Source organism: Barbatula barbatula (assembly GCF_947034865.1).
Source record: "Barbatula barbatula genome assembly, chromosome: 9".
Classification (NCBI taxonomy): Eukaryota; Metazoa; Chordata; class Actinopteri; order Cypriniformes; family Nemacheilidae; genus Barbatula; species Barbatula barbatula.
The window spans coordinates 9,920,209-9,936,909 of NC_136772.1; the positions used below are offsets into that span (position 1 = coordinate 9,920,209).

The window sequence follows — 16,701 nt, forward strand, 5'->3', positions numbered from 1 at the left end:
GTATGGAAACAAAATCACGGAGACATCTCAAAATGTTTCTTATGTGGAAGACAAAAGATGATAAAGTCATACATGTTTTGAACAACCATTGATAACAGAATTTTATTTTTGGATGAACTAGCCCTTTAAATGCCAAAAGTGTTTAGTCCCTGTAATATATAGGGCTAAAACATGTCATCTGAAGAAAATGTGTTTATGGCCTTAATATCTGTTTAGGGACAGCGGTGTAAATGTTTACCCCTGAAGAGCCCTGACACTATTGAGGACAATAAATGATTGACTAAACATCGAACTTGCAGGTTCACAGATTGCTGCACACTTTTATTCTCTAACAGTAAGAGAAACAAGAAACATGTAAGACACTTTTCATAAATATCTAAAAATCTCTTTAAAACAGTAGCACTCATATTTTTTACTAAACAAAATATGTACAAGTTGCAGTCCGGACTCTGGTCTTTTTCTTAATTTACAATTGAATTGACCCCAACAATTCTGTACACAAACACGAGCAATATAACTGTAAGTGATGCAGAGGAAATTGGCTAGAGCTCAGAGTTCGCTTAGGATCATTTAAGAATTTCAAAAGTGGAAAACCTATTTCTAAACCAAAAATAATTCAAAACAGATACAAAAACAGAGGTTAACAGGTTTAAACTTGAGCATTCAATCCAAATAAGCATTTGACATATCGAGATCAAAACAGACACATGCTCTACAGTGTTGAAAACTTAATATTTGGCATTTTTTCTCAACAAAGCTAGTGTGTCTGCTGGGTAACAGTTAAACCTTGTGTGAAGGTTGAACCACCGACCACAAGAGGGAAGTCAAGCTCAGATTATAAAACTAAATATTCTTTAAACTGCCTTATTGATCTTCAAGATACATCCTATCCTTTAACACTGCCCAACAGATGCTAACCAACAATCCATTAGCAGTGAAAAGAAGGACATTGATAAACTGTAAGTAATGAATTTAACACTAGACTACCGCATTTTCCTCCCAATTTCTTACATGTTGTATTAACCTGCTCAGTAAGCAGTAAAAGGTGTTGCTGTCATTCATAGATGACCCATACAAGCCTCACGTTTTACCTATAAAATACATTTGTAAATTATATTAGGATGGCGTTTAAAATTATGCCACAAAACAACGTCTAACCCACATGCTGATAAAGTCTCAAACACGACAGAGCGACTGTTAGCTGCATTATCACAACGTTCTTCAAACGCATATTTACAAGAATAAACAAATAAATAAAACATCACCATCAACAGTAAGAACTTGATTCAAGCATTAACCATCTCAGATCTTTTTTTCCATAATTCATGCTCTAAAAGCCACAGACAATGACTAAAATGATGGTGACACTTTTGTTTAGTACAGTATAGTAGAATTTCACTGCTTTCGGAATTAGATTCATGAACGAGAAGTGTTCGACTACAATGAAACAACCAAGAGTCTATAAAAATCCTTCATAGTGTAACTGTGTTGTCCATCACATCAGTTGCAGAGATGTCACTGGAAGGTCGAACAGACACCTGCTCATTCAGAGTCACGACCTGCACTACATGCGTCACTCGCTTGCAGAATTTATTAAGGATGGGGACAATCCAGCCAATGTTCAAACGTGTGAGGATGGGGCTGATTTGTGGTAGGTCCCAGTGGGGGCCGTTCCGGCTCGGGCCGTTAGGCCATTACTGGCCTCACTGTACATGGACGAGGCCAACACAGGCAGCTTACGGGTTCTACAGGGGACGTAACGTGCCACAAAGCGCCTCCACGACTCCAGAGTCTTCCCTGACCAGATCCATACGCCTGAAGTGATGCCTACCACCAGACACATGAAATACTTCAGCATGAAGACTGCATAGTCTGGGCCCATGTCCAAGCGCTGGCGTTCAGACGGGCACGAACAGGCCAGCGCCCGCTCCCAGCCTGGCCTGAAATGTTGCTCGTACACTAGGCAGGCCACTACGATAGTTGCGGGCACAGTGTAAAGGACTGTAAACAGCCCAATCCGGATCATTAACTTTTCTAGCTTGTCCGTCTTAGTTCCTCCTTGCTTAATGACGCTACGGATTCTGAACAGCGAAACGAAGCCGGCGAGCAGGAAGAGCGATCCGGTGAAGAGGTAAACCACAAGAGGGGCCAACACAAAGCCACGCAGGCTTTCCAGGCTCTGGTTGCCGACGTAACAGATGCCCGCCAAAGGGTCGCCATCCACCGAACTTAAGGCTAGTACAGCAATAGACTTGACGCTAGGCACAAGCCAAGCAGCGAGGTGAAAATACTGCGAGTAGCCTGCGATAGCCTCATTTCCCCATTTCATCCCCGCTGCCAGGAACCAAGTAAAAGACAGCACCACCCACCAGATGGAGCTGGCCATTCCAAAAAAGTATATGAGAAGGAAGACCAGCGTGCAAAGCGCCGGACCCGTGGTGTCGTAGAGAATGTGCTGTTGATCGCCAGAGCCCTCGCAAGCCACCCGCTCATGGCCCGCAAGCAGTCGTATGATATACCCCAGCGACACAAACAGATAACAAGCAGCCAGAAAGATAATAGGCCTCTCTGGATATTTGAAACGCTCCATGTCTATAAGAAAAGTGGCAACGGTGGTGAACGTGGAGACGAAGCACAGCACCGACCACAGGCCTATCCAAAAGGTCGTAAATGTCCGCTCATCCGAAGAAAAGTAAGGTTGGTGGCATGGCAAAGCACAGTTGGGCACAGAGCCCGTATGCACACGGTTATAAAGAAGATGCGCTTCTTTTTTGATGGGCACCAGGGGGTCTCTGCACCGGCACTCACGGTCACATTTCTGGGGCGAAGCTGATTTGGCAGTGGCTTTGTGCCTCTGCGTTTCCTTAGGGGTGGGTTTGGGGAAGGGAGGCGATAGAGTCGTGGTCTCGCTGCTGTTGCGGTCCATACACAGCCGATCGGTATCGCCCAGCATGGGCAGCTGCTCACAACTCATCCGCTCTGGCCACTCGAACCCATACTGGATCATGAGAGGAGAGCAGCCCCTCTTGGCTCTCTCACACACGGATCTGCACGGCGGCAGGGGCTTTTTATAGTCCTGGAGACAAATGGGAGTGTACATGCTGCAGAGGAAGAAAAGCAAGTCAGGGGAGCAACGGATGCGGACGAGCGGCCAGAACTGGTGCACTTCCAGGCCGACTTCCTCTTGGGTGTCATGATTGAATTGGTTGGGCATGTACGTGAGGTTGTAACCGATGCCTTTGCACATGGGGACCGTGATGGCCTCACACACTATATCCTTAGAGGCAGCATCACAGAACCGAGACAAGAGGAGAAAATGCAGGTAAAATCCAACCAGGTGCATCCCCGACGTCGCCACGGGGAAATGAGGCTTGTCTGCAGGTTTCCTCATACTGAAAAAAAGATGCATTTCAATTCTCGAGTATTTTCTCAGCTCGGCTTTTTCCTCTTTCTTCTTTTTTGTCGTTTTTTAATTTATTGCTGCTTTTCGGAAAGAAGAAATCCCAAAAGGAAACCTTAATAGCTCCAGCAGCATGTCCGCGGTCCACAAGGTTGTAAATCACGGTGAAGTTTCATTCCAGACCTCGAGCGCACTTTCTTCCAACTGTGCGAGTGCATTTCAAAAACGGCCTGAAACGAGTTAAAGAGCAACTTTAGTGAAGCGAAACAATAATCCGCTTGCTTTGTTATAAATTGAGCAATTTTCCACTCCTCCCTCACAGAGAAATAAAAGTCATGAGTAGAAATAAAAGTCTAAACTTACCCTAAAAATGCATCCGTGGACTGAATGCTCGATCAATCATTCACCGAGTATACGTGTAAAGGCCGAAAGTTCATTTCCCGCAGATTTTTTGTAAAGAAGTAACACTTCAAGCGTCAGTTTCCCTTCGACTTACATTCCTGTCGCAGGTGAACGCATCCGATGATCCCTCGAAAGGTTACGACTCACAACCAAAAAACCCCCAAAAGCACAAAATGAGCGACGAAAATATCAGGAAAAAAATAAAACCCCGACGCACAAAAAGGCAAATTAATTTCCAGGCATAATAAACCCTGCAAAATAAAATCACCTCACGCGTCAGAATTGAACGCAACAGGTTTCAGGTGCTGCCTGCCACGTTACCTTTAATGCGCGTCCTAACAGTCCTCCGGAGTTCTTTCCCCCCACTTTATGATCCATAAACCCCACAATTCCAAATTAAACTCTTTTCCATCATAAACCACAGATATCTGCAGAGTTCGAGCGGTGAGCTGCCTCCTGCGTGCCGCACAGCCAGTAATAATTCACTCAGAGGTTCAGTAGAGTGAAAATACTCCACCCGCATCGACACGCCCACAACTTTACACGCCACGCCCCTTTCACCAGAGGCCACCGACAGCCCGCTCCGTCCATCGCCTTCCATCCGTGCTCGGTATTACTTTCGCATCTGCCGTATTGAAAATGGCATGTTTGTGCAACAGGTGTCATCGTATTGTATGAAACCGAGCTTTTAAATAGTCATGAAGGGAGGGTCGAGGAAAAGGTGATTGTTAAACTGCATGAGCTTATAAAATGAGTCGGTAGTCGGAGGACATCCGAGGGGATCTGTTGAATGTGTGTGTGTGTGTGTGACTATGAAAAGGCCTTGAATGTCTTGTGCAAGTGTATCCTGTATTACTTCTGTGTTGTTTACCCACTGGGCCCATTCAATACAGACGGAGCTGTGCAAACATTCACATAATGACTCCTAACTCAGGCTTAATCACTCATGCCTTAACATGACAAAGAAAGCGAGCAAGAGGAGCAACCTGCCACACTGGTACTGCTATGATGCACTGGAGTTCAGAGGTTGTGTGCGTTATTGTGATGTTGGGAATACATCCCATAAAAAAACGACACAGGGTTTAGAATAAGCATAAATGGCACGGCATTACATCACCTCTAGAGCTGTTTGTGTGCAGGAACCCTTCGATTAAATGTCCGCTCGTGCAGTAACAGTATGTATGTTTCAACTGTGAATTGTATGATATTTTATCAAATATGTTTTAGAATTTTTCTATTCATTAAATTATATTTATTGATATATTAATTTGTTTTATTTGTATTAGTAATTGAATTAATTGATTTATTTGACTTAATTTGATTTAATTTAGTTTTTTGGCTGTTGGGGCAAGCATCATTTTCCATCCTGATGCAATTGCATTTCCACTATCTAAAGTCCTCTGCCCAAGTATTCACACAGGTAGACCTTGGAATTCTTTGAAATTCTCTAAGGAGGGTTACCTCTCTCTTCTCTTTCTCGTTGTTGATTCAGTATGTAATCTCACAGATTTCTAAGGTCCAAAGGTCTTCCAGGGTGTGTATGTAAGTGCGTAAGTGAACGATCAGGCGGCTCCATCGGGTATTTCTACTGCTCAATAACACTTTGGTTACGTTGGCTAACAGCACGTTTGAATAGAAGACACGAGTAAACAGAAAGTCTACATGCCAAAGACTAGCTCAGGAATCAATCATTGAGACACGCGCGGCCATAAATGTGCGTACATTGTAACGCTCGAGATGTTTGATTGTGGCTATGGTAACCAAATCAATCATGCCAGACATTTGTGCACCTGTTTATTGGTTACCTATGCACAATGTCACACATTAACTCCTGAACCCCATCTTGAGGTAATCACCACCAGCTTCCTGTTTATATACTGCGTCCATGGAAATGAGGCCCCGTAGACTAGTGTACAAACTAATAAGTATCCAATGTAACGCTAAATAAAAATGCTTCCCTGTTCCAATGGCAATAACATTAAAATGGTGCGATTGAAATAAGTCTCAGTCATGCTCTAGATAAGGTGAGCTTGGGTTTGCTTTACTTGAGCAGTGGAGCGTTGCTGTCCTTGTGGAGTGATTCAGTTAAATGATGTTGATGAGGTGTGGTTCTGTAATGTCTCATGGGCATGAAAACATACCATGGTGGTTGGTTTTCCCTGTCTTGTCCTGCAAGCTTGAACACATGTCTGCGCGCATGCCTTTATCTGATACATGACTCTCTGTCTGCGTGAGGACGGACAACAATTCATTCACAATAATGTGTGATGTAATCTGACTAAATTAGCTTTTATGTTCTTGATTTGCTTTGCTTTTCTTGTCTCGGTCACAGACAGATGACAAGATACGAGACGCTGCTTTTGTGTGGTTGGAGGAGTGCAGATAGTGAATGGACCTGGAGCTGCTTTAGATGGAATTGTTTTTTTCTGCTGCATTTATGCAATTACGTTTTTTAAAACAAATGTCATTTTTAATGGAAGTGTATGATGTCAGGAGTCCTTTCAGAGTAACCATAGGTGCAGTTCAATACATTAAAGTGTCAGTTTGCCCAAAAATAAACATTCTGTCATCATTTTATCACCCTCTAGTTGTTCGACATTGTACAGATTTCTTTATTCTGATAAACACGGAGAAAGATATTTCAAAGAATGCTTGTAACCAAACAGTTCTTGGCCACCATTGACTAACATAGTAGGAAGAATTACAATTGTAGAGACAGATGACAAGATACGAGACGCTGCTTAATATCTTCTTCCGTGTAAAACCAAACAAAGCTATTTACAATGTCATTTTTTGTATGTGACTCATAATGTGATTTATGAGCCTCAAATGCGCCTCAAATACACACATCAATGCACACGTATCCCATCTGACATTGTAAATGGACGTTGAGTAACTTGTCTTTGTGCAGCAGGTGCACGTTAGAAGACCACTGTTCTTACGTGTACTGGGAAGATTGAAGCCGACATTCTAACCCCTTTACATGAGAAGCAGACCCTAGCGTTCCATCCCATGTCACTATTGTCTCCGGCGCTCTATTCTGCCTTCGTCTTTTTCTCCTTAAACCGCCCTTTTGTTGTCTTTTTTCATGGCATTTCTGGCCCTGTGTTGTCAGAGCCCTAAATGAGTCTTGACTGGCCTGTGGGCCACTGGAGAAGCACAAAGGAGAACGTTCCCTTCGCTACATTGGAGCCATTGTGCCTTTCAACAATGCACTAATTGGCGATGACAATTAAGCCTGACCAACACTCAGGTTCAATTTGCCCACTCCTCAATACAAATCACGGGCAAATGAGTTGGACCGCGCACAAGCAGCTCGTACACAAACACATTCACACGGCCCCGCAAAAACAACAGATATCCTCATGTGCATAACATAACTAGCAAATATACCCTCCCACTCCTGAGACTCCTGTATTGGATGTGAAGGAACGTAGTGAAGAAGTCTCATACTGTGACAACCATGGAACGGTGGAATGGATTTATTTTAATGGTCAAGACTTTACACAAAGCAGCAGGTTTATTTATTAGATAAACTCTAAACATAATTTATCAGTTCTTTGTGTGCAAACAAAAACGAAAACGAAAAAAACCGACAAAAATCAATCCCACAGATCCTCAAAAACACATCTTCCTGGCAAGAAAATCTTCACCGTTCCAAACAAGGACACAGCAAGTCCAGATATGTGTGAAAACACCTTTTTAAAGTAATCTTTGACAACGAGCTGTCACACACATTAAGACCATAATGGAGTTTGGGATCAGCAGGACGCCTCGATTTTAAGCTCATGCTCGAAAACCAGCTTTAAGAGTTAGTGAACAAACACATCCGCACAAAAACACACACAAAGAGGAGACTTGGCATGTTCCGGCCCATCAGCAGTGGCTAGATCCTGGTGGATTATTCTCTGTCAGAGAAAGGCTTTGGAGCGCACTAAGGCCAGGACAAATTACTGCTCTCTTTCAAGAGAAGAAAATGGGAGGGGAGGAGAAAAAACATGAGGGAAGTGTTGAAAAAGTAAACCAGGGAGGAAGCGTCTGGGGTGGCCGACCATTAGCTTTACCCAGGCATCAGTCAGTTAAGAATTTGGGGAGGTTTGTCAGACCGTGTTTAACTAGTCTGGTTCTTTTTTCCTGCATGTTAAAAAGTCTAAAACCATAAATGAAAATGCAATTAATAGTGTAAACTGTATAGTGTAAGTAACTGAATAATAAAGTACAGTTTTATTGTTAATAGGAATTAAAAGCTCAGTGAAAAAGTTAGAATCTTGAATTTTTTAACTTCTTATTTTGTAAGTAATTTGTCCACAATTTTTCTGTGGAACACAAAAGAAGATATTTTAAGAAATGTCTCTGTGGTTTTGTGTCCATACAATGGAAGTCAACAGGTTAAATATTGTTTGGTTACCAATGTTTTTCAAAATATCTTCTTTAGTCAGTCGTATAAGTTAGAACCTTTCATCTTAACATTTTATTGTTTTAACATTTTTCCAATCCCAAAACTTTATTTCCAGGTTTTTCAACATGGACTCTGACTACAAGGCCACATTGAATGTTGGCCAAATATTTAATATCCCCTCAAGAAAATACACTGCCATGGTTACTGTTCTCAGTAAAACCATGATATCACTCGACAGAATTTCAAATGTTTATATGTGGTGCAGTTAAATCGGGACCACAATGCATCAGTTTAGCAAAAATTAGAAGCCTCATGCTGTGGTCTATAACAGGTCCAGTGGTTGTTGGTGTAACTCCAGACAGAAGCACATACAAGCATGTGGTTTTTAATTTGGGATTAGCTCATGAGTCAGCACCTGGACCTGCTCTGCTGCACCCGGACCCAAAAGGCAACACCATGACCACAGTCACGGCGTGATGCATTTCTTCCACTTCTAGCAGGTCCAGAAACTCACCTTGGATTCTGATCAGGAAAAGAATCCATGGAGTCAATTCAGATTATTTAATAAGTGATCAAACATACCAAATGTTAGAATGTGTGAAGTAATTTATTTTATTGGCATCAGTGGTAAAAAAACAAGGAACCTGCAACATTACTGAAAACAATTGTCTGTAGTTGCATAACAGGTTGTCTATAGTGGCGAGTTTACAGGGCGCAATCCAGAAACTGAATAGAAATACAATAAATACCAATGAAACAAAAACCTGATGACACAAATATACAACAGAGATCAACATGATGGCTGAAAAAATGTAAAATACCTTAGCAAAAACATGAAAACAAACACAAATTTGGTGTACAGAAATGACAAAAACAAAACAATAAATTAAATTCAGATCCTTTTGCTCAATCCTCATGACCTTTTCCAGTGATAAGAGTCCCTGATTCAGTGTCAGATATTGCAAGTGATAAAACCATAATACACCAAACTCACAAAGCTAACAGATTTCAAATACACTATTTAATCCTACAGTTTCATTGTTTCCTCAGAAACCGTAAAACATGATGCAGTTCAAGCCTCGAAAAGAAAATGACAAGATCTCTCATGGGAAAACAAGAGACTGCCAGATTCCAGGACCCACAGTCTGGGGTGATTCCATTTTTTAGCAAGGTAAGTAAAGGTGTTCGCCTTTAAAAACAAAACAAGCGATTACATTATGATATCTTCTATAGCCTGATATCCTGATTAGATTAAATACTGAAACATTTTCCTCTCACAAACTGAATGACTATAGCTTGCTAACAGAAGAACATCAACAGGCTTACGCATTGGCTTTCAATTTTAGACAGGCCAAGAGACAGACTAATAAATACATTCTGAACAACTACCAATCATTCATCCATCTCTAAACACATCTAAACTAAGAATGTATTCATTCAAACTTTAAGTATTCTTAGTACAAATGTCTCAAAGTAACACACAAGGTAAAAAAAAATTAACATAAAAATGTACACTGTAACAAATGATATGTACGTTAAAGTTGACCTAGTCCCACTTTCATGCTCTCAAAGGTACAGTTTACCCCAAAATAAAAAGCTTTCAGAATTTACTCACCCTTGAGTTGTTCTAAATCTGTATAAATGTATTTGTTTCGATGAACACAGATAAAGATATTCAGAGGAAGCATGGTTAGCAAACTGTTCTGGGCCACCAATGACTACCATAGTAGGAAGAATTACAATGTATCTTCAAAATATCTTTTTTTTTGTGTACAGCAGAACAAAGAAATCTGTAAAGCAATTTTGGTAGTCAATGGTGGCCAAGACCTGTTTGGTTACAAGCATTTTCCCAAATATCTTTCTCTGTGTTCATCAGAACATATACATTTATACAGATTTGCATCAACTTGAGGATGAGTAAGAGAAGACAGAATTTTCTTTTTTGGGTTAACAGTTCCTTTAAGAAGCCACAACTGTTGGTCAGAAAGATCTAAATCTGAGCTAAAGGTCCATGTTGTGAGCAACTTGAAGCAATTGTCCACCACTTCTAAGTGCTTTAAATTTGTAGCCTAGGTGTGCTGGTAAGGTGATCTAACAGATCCAAGATCTAAAAAGTAACGAATTAAATATAATAGGGATTTTAAGTGTAACAAAAAGCGAATTAAAATGTCAGTCGGATGAATACATGTGGGCGATGGAAATGGCCAGACATAAAAAAAAATCTGTAACCTGTTCACATTTGGTTTCTTTGGAGAATAACAGACCTGAACATCAATAGCAGGACATAAAATAAGGCAGCAAGAGCAAAAGAAGTGATTATTGCCAATTCTTGTCAACTTGGAGAGGTCAGCTGGACGACTTGAATTATGAGCTTGTCCATGTCGGGTTTGCTTTACAGTTCTTGTTAAAAGGACCTTACCAATACTAAACCATGCCAGAGAACTCTGGACTGTAATTTTGGGGCTTGGTGGCTAAGGATAGTTTGTAATCATAGTATAGGCGGTTATCAAGAACACCATGTTTCTGCTGCTCATAGGCAGGGCCACTGAGTGTTGATAAACACTCGCGCAACTCTCCGACTCCAGCTGGACGGGAAAAAAAACACCAACCCTATATCCCGCTACACCGTGCTTCGAATCATCAGTCATGCTGAATGTGACATCAGTTAAAAACATATGGTGACATACTGTAACCTAAAGTGCAAAACACTGATCATAAAAAGAATATAATTGACAGTGAAACAGCTTAAGCCGTGTCCAGGTTACCCCTCAACACGAGAATCTGTTTTTTCCTTCATAAAACGTAAAAGTGCAAGAATGAGATCATGTGAAAGGGAGCGTATAGTTTGAACAGGAAAGCAGATGTACCCCTCCCAGGTAGTTAAGCAGATGATATTTCGTTTCTAAGGATGTTTATCTTCAAACGTTGAGAACTTCAGCATCCTAGGTTAACTCCAACACGGAAGAAACCCAAATGCAACAGCCAGACGTCCACCTCGCAGCGTTCATTTTGTCAGAACCATTAATGGATTAGAAGCTCTATGTGTGTCCAAAAATTGGTTTGAATCATCGCTCTTGGATTGTGAGTCTGCCACAAAGTGCATTATTTTACATCTGTCAGCGAGCGTGTTTACGTGCGAGTGTGCTAGCGTACTTCGCCTGTATTTGTCGGTTGGCCCCTGCTGTCATTTGGTAGATGAAAGGGAAGGGTAAATTGGTATCATTATGAAGCCTCTGCTCTTCCGGAGCTGAATTATTGTTTCTGCGTCCATCTCTCTCAGGTGAGAGAGAAAGTAAAAAAGAAAAACATTGCTGTGTCTCTGTCACTGAGCACTTCCACCAGGAGACCGCAGAGTCTTGTTTTTCACGGATACGCGCACAAGCACAGCGGCACTTTATTAGTGTATTGGGCTCCTTCAGAGAGCTGCAGTGCTCTTCGTGAACCATCTCAGGTGTCCAGCTCAAAGCAGCCCAGCACTTCATCGTCCGGGCTGCCGTGAGGGCCGTGCCTCCTCCAGAACGACGCCGGTTTCTTGTGCAGCTCTCTGCGCACACAGCGTGGGCACGGCTGGGCTCGCATTCGGCACTCGGCGTGGAAGACGGCACTGCAGCCCTCACACCTGAGAAACGAAGAATATCAAATAGTCAAGACATTTAAAAAAAATGAGTTTTGGATGCATTGTAAATGCATAAATAAAAGTGAAGCGACACCAGATTTAGAAAAAAGTACAGATAGGTTGAGTAAAAAACAGCACTGGCTGACAGATATAAATATAACACAAAAATATATAATATACAGACTCATTCTGTACTAGAACAATTAGATGTTTCTATAAACAGAAATTTCCTCTTTCTCTAAACCAACATGGGCGGTAGTTTTTGGACTGCCAAGCCCAAACTAAATTCCGAGTTCACTTCTGGCCAAGAGGTGTGGCTATACTGTTCAAAGTTACTCCTGGTGGTCAATTTCTTAAAATAGTACACTTTGCATACAGGCACCATTAAAAACAATATATAACGTTACTCAAACTCATCTTTACTACACATAAACACACGCTACAGGAGAAATTTAATACGCGCCATGAATAGTAGCTGAGACCACGGAAAGTCTATTTGAAATCTGCCTCCATAAATAAATAATACTTTCCAATGTTTTCAGGTCTAAAAGCCATACAGTTATGGTACTTGCTCATCTGTGAGGTGTGGTGGTGGTTTGTGGAATTTATGGATTTACACTGGGGCGTGGAAACAACTTTAGCACTTATGGCTGCACGCTAGCATGTGTTGGTTACAGATACAAAAGCAAACGCACACAAACACACCCATAACATTCTGGATAAGCTAAACAGGCCGAACAGTAAAGCGGTTAATATAACACCTGGATCCAGCTGGACTAACATATCTATATCATTGAATCCAAATGTGTAGATACTAGGGCTAATAATAATAATAATAATTCAAAATTAACCTCAATTGTTTGTAGTTTAAACATGTTAAAGCACACACATAACAGAGATACGATATTTGTCACTAGCCCCAAAGCAATTCTCCATCACTCATCTCATTCACGTTGTGTTTTACTGTTAATAATATTTAAAGTCACCATGAAATCAATTTGTTTTTCAATAGAATGTTGCATTGTATAATGGATTAATCCATGCATGTCATTATTATTATTTTAAATTCATGTCCCCCTCAAATGAAATCTCTTCTCTGCATGACATATATCTTCGCCTGTGCTTCTGACTGTCCATTTGCATGGCTTCCAACAATGCAATTAATTCCCATAGAACAAAATCAAGCCCCACCTAATACCTCAATCCACAATTTGTTGCACTCAGATTTGTCACAATTGTGACCCTGGACAACAAAACCAGTCATAAAGGTACATTTTGTGATTTATACATCATCTGAAAACTGAATGCATTCTATTGGTGTATGGCTTGTTAGGATAGGACAATATTTGGCCGAAGTACAACTATTTGAAAATCTGGAATCTGAGGGTGCAAAAGAAATCTAAATACTGAGAAAATCTCGTTGAAAGTTGTAAATCAGAGGCGCTGTAGCAGGTCGTTGCTATGAAGAAGCAGGTTTGTTTTAACATTCTCTATTGGCTTGCCGCTGTAATGATGTTGTGGAGAGTAGATGAACCAGAAAGCGAAAATTCTAAGCTTGAGTGGGTAATTCAGCGACAAGTTTGTAGGTGTTTTCTGACATTTGTGACATTATTTTCCATTCACAAAAAAATTGGAATGAAAGGGAAATTTACAAAAAATCTTCATGGAACATGATCTTTACTTAATATCCTAATGACTCCTGGCATAAAAGGAAAATCTATAATTTTCACCATTTAATGTATTATTGGCTATTGCTACAAATATACCCATGCTACGTATGACTGGTTTTGTGGTCCAGGGTCACAATTTTGAAAAATTACAACTTCCGTTCCATGGTGTCTTTAAGACTTGTTATACATTAATGTTAAACATAATTATTAACTTTCTGAAATACTTGATTCTGATTGGTCCGTTGCGACATTCCCCGGGTCTGTTATCCCCCAGAATATCTAGGTTAATCATTTTAACATCAAAGTTTAACAAAGGTCCCGATCCAATTTAAATGCTTTAATCTCAGATCAACCAACAGTCATTCAGGCTTTATCAGTTTTCCACAGCCCTGAGTGAGGTGCTATGTTTAAATACTTGCATCTGGTCACCTAACAGCTCTTTACTACACAGTGAGGTGAAGAAATTCTTGTCTGGTGTGAAATGCACAGAAGTTTATCAGCTGCCAGCCATAATCGGAGCCTGCTTAAAGATGCTGGAGGGATTAACTGTCCTCTAACACACACTGACCTATGCTCCATTATACCTCACACGCCTTCAATTCACTGCCTGCTGGGTGTGACTGACATAAGAAAGGAAAGGACAATCATCAGATATGAGCTGACCGTTCGGTACAGAGCTGTGAGATCAACAACACCATTATCATCATTAGTGATGAAGATGATATTTAATGCATTTATGATATTTAATCAAACGCTATCCATCTGGTTCAAACTGACTTTGATTTTGTCATCAAGTACAATGAAATGTATACATTTTTTGCCAATACTTTTGGTGACCGCAGCATGCAGCATTCACACCTTTCTAGACCTTCGAGGTTAAAGATGAACGGTGACTGTAGGTCTAACCTTTTGGTGGCGTTCTCCTGGAAGGGATAGATGACCTGGCTGTTGTGGCACAGCTCACAGATGAAGCCCTTCTCTCGACACAGACTGCAGCTGTACACGTGAGAGCTGGCAAACTTGATTACCTTCGAGAGGAAGGGAGAAAGCTTTCCATCTATAACCTACAGGAAAGAAAAAGATCAAAGTTATACAGTTACCTACAACTCTTACCGTGGGGCAAATCTGCGTAACAGATTGAAGTATGATAAAATGTGTTAAACAGAATTCAGAGCAGTCTTGTAGCTGGAAAACATAAGATGGAAAGCCATGGAGGAGGAACTTTGGGAATATTGAAGTTTTCAAACGTGACTCTTGTGAATCCGCTATCACATAAGTTTGACATAAAAAAGCAGCTGGAGTCAAAAATAAGAAACCTCTATTATTCAACGGACGGTAATCCTGTTAACAGTTACATGTCCATCTGAGAGTTTTAGCAACTGGACAAACACTTCAAGCGTTAAATGGGAGAACAAAACAAGAAAAAAAAGACAGCACACGAGGAATCAGGAATGAAACCTAATGAATGCTTCGAGAGTGGGGGGATGGCGATGGATCGAGGGTGGGGTAATTCCTTTCGGGAGACTGTTTGTAAAAAATAATATGTGAATGCCATTTATCGGGCAGAGTAGTTAAAAACCGGCATGGTCTTTGAAAGTGGGCTGCTGAAGAAGGCGTATTGTAGGCAGCTGAATGAGACAGGGGAAGGGGCCTAGACTTCCAGTGCATATTCACCAAGGGGGCAGAGACAAGTGGCTACACCTGGCAGCACTGCGGCGGACCAATTAAAGGGCCTGCCAGCATTCTTCAGCCCTTCCACAAGGAGCCGACCAAAGAATGGTGGAGGAGAAGAGGGGACAGTGAAGGAGAGCTTGCGAGGGTGGGACGGGAGGGCCAGGGGGAAGAGACAATAAAGGAGGGACCACCACAGTCTCCCACGAAAGACGCGCGTGCACGCACACATGCGCAGCATGAGCAAGGAGAATGGGGTGGAAGGGGGAAGGTTTGTGTGGGAAGGGGAGTCTACGCATAAAGACACTGTGACCGGAGGATCTGCGAAGTCTCAAGTCTGTGACACAAATGCACTGAAGCTGTATTAAAAGAATAGGAAATTATTCAACCTAATGTTGTTCACAACCTGTACGACTTACTTTTGAGAAATGGTTTATGCAATGGAAGTCAATTAATAAAGGTTTGGAATGACACAAGGGTAAGTAAATGATGATGAATTTTTCTTTTTTGTTGTTTAAATAAACTGTTCTCTTAAGCGACTGGAATAAACTGGAATTATATTTCCCCTTCCAACAGAGCTCGGAATACAACACCAGTATAACCAAAAACCCACAACGCTATAAAGCAGTCACTGTCACTGCCCAATAAACACAGAGGTGATACTGTTGGCAAGCTTTCTCAGCATAGGCAACAAGAGAGCCCTCAACTATCCATCCATCAAAAAGCTTTCAGTTCAGACATCCCTGTTTTTCACCGGCCAGGCTGACTGAACCTGGAGGCAATAACCTGACTTTTCCCATGCGGGAGAGTAATATAGCGAGGCATTAAGGAAACGTTGCAAGCCACCAATCAAAGCGTCCCGGGGTAAAGATGATATATACCCCTCTTGATCAATGCTGGCGGGGGGAGTAATTAAACGTTTTAATAATTTAGAAGGGCCGCTGAGATACAGAGAGTTCACTTACACCAGGCTTGATGGGAGAAAGCTTTACTGAGAGAGCTTGAGGGCTGTTAAACAGAGTTACTGACAATGAATTCGAAGTGTGAATTTATGTATGAAAAGTGAGGTGTTTGAGAGAACCAGAAGCTGAAATGCAATTATTAATATTAAATGAGCCGAGTTTAGAGTAGCTGTATTTCACACCTACCTTTTATACTTTCTCTCAGTTTAAAGTCATTTAATCATACTTTTTTTGCTATTATTCTACAATATATGGACTATGGAAAGTATGAAACAGCTCAAATACTGAATTATGATAAAAAAAATTCTAAATAGATGCAAACTACTGTAATAAAGAATATAGTCTCACTTTGGCTTTTTGCAATTTATCAACCAGCTTTAAAAGGTCTTACGGATCCTTTATCAGTATTATTCAATGTGTTCCCATCACTTCCGTGCTTTTATTGGCAACTTTTTCTTTATTATTCGGTCCAAGTCATTGATTCAAAATCATTTTTAAACCGTAGCGTAAGACACACATCCGTTCCAAATGAAAGACTTACAGGACGACTGATAAAAATTCAGGGTTTCACATAATTTCTT

At 41.1% G+C, this 16,701-nt stretch overlaps 2 protein-coding genes across 5 annotated transcripts in view; both read right to left on the reverse strand.

The window, feature by feature from the left end:
- Positions 1-220: 220 nt before the first annotated feature.
- Positions 221-4,275, reverse strand: fzd5 (frizzled class receptor 5). Its single transcript, XM_079465031.1, has 3 exons — positions 3,764-4,275; positions 3,516-3,630; positions 221-3,392 (listed from the first exon to the last, which is right to left on the reverse strand). Exons 2-3 carry the CDS (start codon positions 3,533-3,535, stop codon positions 1,622-1,624), a joined length of 1,791 nt encoding a protein of 596 aa, XP_079321157.1. The 5' UTR covers positions 3,536-3,630; positions 3,764-4,275; the 3' UTR covers positions 221-1,621.
- A 4,516-nt stretch (positions 4,276-8,791) lies between these two features.
- Positions 8,792-16,701, reverse strand: part of plekhm3 (pleckstrin homology domain containing, family M, member 3) — a 34,068-nt gene continuing 26,158 nt past the window's right edge. For 3 of the 4 annotated variants that reach the window (XM_079464203.1, XM_079464204.1, XM_079464205.1), the window contains 2 exons: positions 14,394-14,551; positions 8,792-11,820 (listed from right to left, as the gene is read on the reverse strand). In XM_079464203.1, coding sequence (XP_079320329.1) covers positions 11,649-11,820; positions 14,394-14,551 — 330 coding nt within the window. In that variant the 3' untranslated portion in view covers positions 8,792-11,648. The remainder of the gene's footprint in view (positions 11,821-14,393; positions 14,552-16,701) is intronic. The other variant, XM_079464206.1, reaches the window with a different exon arrangement.

Bases quoted from the DNA above. Each gene is read 5' to 3' on its own strand.
- fzd5 (XM_079465031.1), bottom strand. From the start codon at position 3,535: ATGCTGCTGGAGCTATTAAG. The intron at 3,393-3,515 runs GTTTCCTTTTGG...TCTTTTTTTCAG, and splicing joins ATGCTGCTGGAGCTATTAAG to TATGAGGAAACCTGCAGACA.